This window comes from Neltuma alba, unplaced genomic scaffold (assembly GCF_004799145.2).
Source record: "Neltuma alba isolate B1F8T4 unplaced genomic scaffold, ASM479914v2 tig00002591_pilon, whole genome shotgun sequence".
In the NCBI taxonomy this organism is placed as follows: Eukaryota; Viridiplantae; Streptophyta; class Magnoliopsida; order Fabales; family Fabaceae; genus Neltuma; species Neltuma alba.
Genome location: NW_021632934.1, coordinates 45,856 through 52,685, shown reverse-complemented (window position 1 = coordinate 52,685; position 6,830 = coordinate 45,856). Strand labels below are relative to the sequence as shown.

The 6,830-nt window shown below is 35.4% G+C and overlaps 1 protein-coding gene across 2 annotated transcripts; it reads right to left on the bottom strand.

Moving 5' to 3' along the window:
• Window positions 1–1,423: 1,423 nt before the first annotated feature.
• LOC114733401 (transmembrane protein 87B) lies at window positions 1,424–6,078 on the bottom strand. 2 transcript variants are annotated; one of them, XM_028920864.1, is made up of 5 exons: window positions 5,761–6,078; window positions 4,197–5,130; window positions 3,819–3,914; window positions 3,538–3,674; window positions 1,424–2,093 (listed from the first exon to the last, which is right to left on the bottom strand). In XM_028920864.1, the coding sequence occupies exons 1-5, from the start codon at window positions 6,003–6,005 to the stop codon at window positions 1,916–1,918; spliced, it is 1,590 nt and encodes a 529-aa protein (XP_028776697.1). In that variant the 5' UTR covers window positions 6,006–6,078; the 3' UTR covers window positions 1,424–1,915. The 2 variants fall into 2 exon arrangements, with proteins under 2 accessions (XP_028776697.1, XP_028776704.1); XM_028920871.1 differs by having other exon boundaries at window positions 4,197–5,138; window positions 5,761–5,819.
• Window positions 6,079–6,830: the final 752 nt, after the last annotated feature.

The following is a 6,830-nucleotide window of genomic DNA, read 5'->3' as shown; positions in this document are numbered from 1 at the left end:
GAAAAACATATTATATTAACTAATTTAATTAACATTCTTAATCTGCTCAAATTAATTAATTAGGTCTTATATTAAAAATCAGAAGAGTATAAGAACTAGATAACTAATTTGCGAATAATAAGAAAATTAGTTAAATTAGTTATTTATAATAAATAGTGTTATTTTTTTCCTAAGACATCCTTATTAATCATATGTATTGAAACAATTCTTGCAATCACTATTAAGATTACTTAGAAAAATAAATAAATATAAAAAAAATAGATTGAGGTCTTATATGTAGAATTACATTAAATATTTAAGTAGCTAGTATTTAGAAATAAAGCTATGCTCTTATATTTAGATGGGAGAAAGTAGTTTACACAAATTACATCCTTTTCAGGAGACAGACGTTCTAAATCAGTTTTAGGGTTTGACAAATGAAAGTCAGACGTTCAAAGATAGAAGATGCAGGGGTTTGGATTCTGTGTGGTCCCACCGGAGAGATGTTTAATTTCTTTGTCATTATCCAGCCACCCTGACTCAGATCAATTTAATGCCATGCAACGTATGTTACATATCACAGAAATTTTGTTTGAATAGTCTGAACGGAAAAAAAAAATCTTTGAATTGACATAGAAACGGCTAATGACACCTAATAAACTGTATAAAATGTAGAAATAATAAAAAAGTTCTATATAATTCAAAGGGGGCCTTGCTAATTATAGTTTGTGAATAATATAAATCTTTATAATTTTTTATTTTATGTTAATCATCATAAATTATACTGACTTTTCTCCTAATATGATTATTTAAAAAATACAAAAACTAAAATGTGCACTGCATAGAGAAATTAAGGTTTTCAAAAAATATAAAAATCAAGATAAGTAATAAAATAATTGTTTATACTATAATTATAATTTTCGAGGCCCGAATCCAACGTTCAATATTAATTGGGAATATTCTTGAAGCTGGAAAGAAGTTTTGGTCACCAAATCGAAAATCAACTCAAGGCGCCCAACCCTTTAAAATGTATATGGAAAAATTGGCTCAAATTGTGCGAAGTTGTTTCCTAAAATTGAGGGAAGTAAACATCATAAACTTTGGGAAACAAGTCAAATTTATGAATAGGGAGTGCTATCACTTCTGCACATTTACTTTCATATCCTTCGCGATAAGATCATACATGGTACTCTATTTGAAATTTTGGTTTAATAAAATTTCTTTTTTCATCATTTTGTTAGTTTGCATCTTGAAAAAATTGTGATAAAATATTTCTTAGTATTTATGATTGTTGGGGAGTCAAATCCTTTTAAAGATTTGAGATACCTCCCACAAACAACAAATCTCATCCCATTAAGTAGAGTCAACTACATAAATTGCATAACACTGTTGTACTCTATCAACAACCAAATTTTTAAAGTCACCTCACAGAAACACAATATTCTTTCCAACAATAACAATAACATTCTTTAATGTCTGAATTGCTCAAGTTATATCTAAATTGTCTCAATTATACAATCAATATCAGTCAATATAAAACATAAAAAATGAGAAAAGCCACACTATTTACAGGGTATGAATGGTCCAACTCAAGTTCCATGGAATCCTCTCTTATTCGCTAGATTACTCGATCAAGAAGATTCAGGTTTGGAAAATGTTGGCAAGGTTTAATTAAGACAGTTGAATGAAAATGGAAGGATGACCGTGATCTGAATCTGATCACACCATACTACGCTGCTAAAAGTGCCCTCCTATATCCATCAATGTTGATATGAGCCACTTTTACATTGGAACAATTTCGGCCTAGTTTCCACTTGCCAAATGGTCTGTTTTACATATAAACCATACATGTTTATGAACAAACCTAAAGGCCTCTTGAAAGAAAAGAGGTCATTGGGAATCCATATCCATTGCTATACAGGTGGAGTTAACAATATTACTCTCGTTTATCTTCCTCAATATCTTCAACATATGTGAGATCTGTGGCACTAGAGCCTTTTCTTTCTTTCCGGTCCAGCTTAGCAGCTACATCCCCACTCATCTTCATTACGCCGCTTGTCAGAGAGATACCCTCCTCATCGAAGTCATCTCCTGTTCCCTCTAAGTACGCATACCTAGGAATCAAGTTATTCATTTGTCAGGCACATGCCAGAGCAGAAATACCAATATAAGAAACATGGAAACCTCCTGAACGGTCAATTATAGATATGCTGTCACCGGGGGGTAAAAAGTATACGCAGATAGTACAATAGAGGGACAAACCTGGAAAATATGTTTTTTTTTTTTTTTGGGGGGGGGGGGGTTTGGGTATAAAGATGAGATGTCCAATAAAACTCCCTCCTTTAACACAATGACAAGCGACCCTTTGTATATGTGAGTCCTTAACAGACTCCGTGCACAATCGCATGCTTTCTAGTCATTATTTCTCTCAATACACAAATACATGAATATAAATGGTTCAGCTTGAAAAGTTAACCTCTTCTTGATGAACTTTAACACCAACACCTCAGCAGAGCACATCCCATGTAATGCAAGACACCCTATATGCCAAATACATAGCACCCATCCTTTTCTATGCAATAATAATAAATTTAAACTAAATTATCTTCCCTTGTACATTTATGAGCAGAGGTAGCATTCTTGTACAGGATAGTGATCTAATATCTGTATAAAAACTAAATCCTTCACCACTTTTTATTCATTGTCGTGCTATGATTACTTCTTGAAATACATGCGATGCCAAAACTATTTGAAGCTAATTGTGCATCAGCACAGGTAGCATTTCAACAGTTATATGACAATAACAACAACAATATAGTCATGCACTTAGAGTCTTCCTGATAGAAGTGAAGGTGGAAGATATGAAAAAGTAAGGGTTATAATCATAGTGCGTCAGAACAAGCTTTACATCTAGATGCATTTTCAGTTTCCCCTCCATCTCTTCTACCTTCAACCTACTAAACACACCCTCAAATTTTGCAAAGACCATAGAATACCTAAAGACATCAATAATCACTACGAAATAGAATATCTAAAGACATCAATAATCGCTACGAAACACAATCTCAAATAGGATGAGTAAAATTATACTAACCTCCTGTGGGCTTTTTTTTTTACAACCTACGCTCCATCATCTAGTTGCAGTTTATATGGAAACCTCCCTTATATTAACAAGAACGTATCACCAAAAGGCCAAGTTAATACTTAAGAAAACTTACGGGAGGTTGTATACTATTGTTAAAACTACAGGGAATGTAAGGGCGGGGTTTACAAACTTAGGGAAGGCTTTGGTTTCAACTGAAACCAGAGAAGGCCCGAGAATTCATTTCCAAACCTCAGGTGAATGAAATTTAATCTGAAAGTAAATAGAGATAAGATATATGCATTTAAGTATTTCATCAGGATGTTTTAGAATTTAGATTGTGAAACTGCATAAAATTCAAATAATATATTATTTCAAATTACCAAAATACAATTGAAAAGAGAGAACTAATGTTACATTCAAGCAAATTAAACAAAAATAACCAACTCTAGAAAGGCAATAGAAAAGGATGGTACCTAGTAGGGTTACGAGAAGGAGCCCAAAGGACACATATCACCACCAAGAGAGCATATGCAAGAAGCGCCCAGAAAGCCGGAATAATCCAAGCAATTCGCCACAGCTCACTCAATGGGTCAGTTGCATTAAAGTATAGCTGGTTTAATTTAACACATAAATAGACCCTAGTTAGCAATAAATCACAAACCAAAAACAAAATCCTTAGTACTCCAACGCAGTAAATCCTATAGCAACTTTAAATCCCGCCCCCCCCCCCCCCAAAAAAAAAAGAAGATACTACCTCAAATCCAACCCATGCAATAGAGAGTAGAACAGACACTGCAAGAGTATTAGTAAATTTTCTATAGAGCTCCAGTTTAGCCATATTTCTCCTTATCTGCATCCAAAAATTAAAAGCAAAGATTAAATAAAATTGATTGTTTAATATAGTCCTGCACATTTCATCTATGAAAGCTTGAATAATAAAAAGCACACAAAATAAGCAGAACCACCAGCCTCCGCACACACCCAAAAGAAAAAAAAAATGCTGCGACTCAACAGATCAACACCCAAGGCAAAATTAAGAAAACACGCGAATACAAAAGAATAGACATACTACACACATAAACTGAAAGCTAAGGCAGCAAAGAGAAGACTGAAATCTAGGAAAACAAATTACCTGAAGTTTCTCCAAGGTTTTAGATAAGGATGAAAAAATCCAAAGAATAAAGCAGGTGTCTAGGAAAACAACAGGAAGGACTAAAACTAACTTTGTTTTCCCAGAAAAATCATTGATGTTGCCCAGGTTTTCAACAAGCTCGAGAGCCTCTGATGCAACAAAGTAAACCAGCCCAAGAAGAAGAACCTTTGAAGTGATACCACCAAGTGTTGGCCTCACTACACCAAAGCCCATTGAGACAACCAATAGAAGAAGGCGAGAAAGAGTCTTCTTGACACAGCTACATGTCACAGCCCACAAAGTGATTCCCATTGGTCTAGTACCAGTTGAATTAAAATTGGCGTATTCAAAGTACCATATAGCCATTTCACACATTCCAAGAGCAATTACTGCTGTAATGTGGTAGTGTAGCTGAATAATATCCTTCCAGAACTGAACAAATCGCAGGAACCAGATAAGACCAAGCAGGAGGTATGCTAATGACATAAAGCCATAGAAAGTCATTAGAGGAGCCATCTTCCCTGGCAGATAACCATCAGGATTCCTCCATACAGTCCTTCCTTTTACAATAGTCCCTTTAAGCTGAGGGTCACAAATCATAAAGTAAAGGTAGTACATCCCAGTGCTATTAATTTGGATGCTTTGTGTTTCCATTTGAACTTCTTCATTATTTCCTTGGAAAAATGTCTTAATCCGTTTAGGAAACTCAGAATCTTCTTGGTTTTTCTGGATGATAACTTCCCCAGTAGTGCAGTGTCCCTCTTTAGCAAGAGCGGGTGTGCAGCATATTAAATCAGACTTCAGAAAAGAACCTCCAATTCTTTCTCTATCCTTTACCTCAAGTATGATGGCTTCCACCAAGCCAGTGTTTTGCTGCATCTCATTGTGCTTATCGGCATATTCCTTTGGCCTTACGAAAGTGACGGTGTCAAACCTGCAGTTCTATAAGTGAGAATGAAATCATCCTCAAAATTAAATCACTTATGATGAAAAGTCAGTGGAAAGATGATTTTTTCATTGGCAAAATCAACATTCATGAGCCAAATCTGACAATCAACCTATCGTAATTAACATCAGGCACGCAATTCCTCCAAGCAGAGAAAAAGTCGGAGGCCATGAAGTATCTGCTTGATAAAAATTATGTCCTAACAAGAGTCAAAGGTGGTAACAGCGAACAGAGCTCAAGTCTTTCACAATACTGACAGAAAATCCTGCTGTTTCTACTACATGTATGAGGCAGAAAGAGCCATCCAAACTATGTCAAACAAGGAATAATTGAGAACCTAGGGCGTTTGGCGCTTTGCATAACTGGGCATTCAGAGTATAGACAATGAAGACAAGGCCACGGAGACAGAGCTCATTCCGATAACACCGATCTAAACATGCAACGAAAACCCAAAAGAGAAACGACAAACTAACTTGTGGAACGATTATCAAATATGTCAACTTGAAAGGAGGCATAGAAGAGGAAATGCAATTATGCAAATAATTAAAGGGAATAAGGATCCCTAGTAAAGGATCGAAATTCCAGTTCAGAAAAGAAAAGAGTGAACAAGAGAAGTACCTAATAAAGGACTTGCCCTTGAGAGGCTTGTCCGGAGGAACCGGAGTAGAAGAATCGCGAATCTTAGAAGCATAAAGTCCTTCGCTGCCGCCATGGAAGAAGAAAGCATTGGACCTGTGTATGAAGGCTTCGTTTGCATACTCGTGGATTGAAGCATTCACGAGCGGAATTAAGACGCATAGAGAAATGACGCACTGGAGTAAGAACTCAATCATCTTACTCTTCTTCATGCTACTGCGTAGCATCCCTGGAGCTAGCTTTTTTGATTGATTGCTTTTCTTTGTGCCGAGATTTTTGCACTTGAGATTCTTCTAGGCGTCCCGGAGTAAGCTGAGAAGGGTAAAACGGGTTTCAGAGCACTGATGCCACGTTGCTCCCCGGCCACCTCGAAAACGACGTCGTTTTAGTCGCCAAAAGCTCCCTTTCCGGATGTGCTCATTCTCTGTTTCCATTCACAGGCCTAACCCAAACAAATTCTGATTCATTCGCTCTTCCTTAAAATAAAGTTACACCTAACAGAATGAGCTAGTGTCTTATAATATCATAAATTAATATTCAAGTTCTCATCAGGAAAGATATCTACATTTAGTGACCAATGATATCTCGAATAGAATTATCACCAATGAAAAAAATACATATATTTGGTGTGCTTAGGAAAAATAATGAATAGGTCTTGTAATACTCAAATGTGATAACTTGACAATATCAATTATCATTTAATTGTAGAAAAACTATCTTGTATAATAAATATAAAAACTATGACAATCACAGACGAAGCAGATTTATGAATTGTGGACCGCAAGCGGTTGTAATGATAGTATTATCCATCACACTTGAATTAGGTTTTAGATTTAAATATGGCATGCATCAACATATTTGTGTGTACACTTAAATTAACTAATTGCATTAAAAAAATCAGAGTTATATACATGTTACTTCATGAAATACACAGCGCATATGTCCAAATTATTGGAGCACAATTAGAATTTTTTATATCCTATAAAACATTTTAACTGAATTCCCCACATGGTATAAGATTTGGATCTCTTCATTTTTGCATTTCAAAGGAA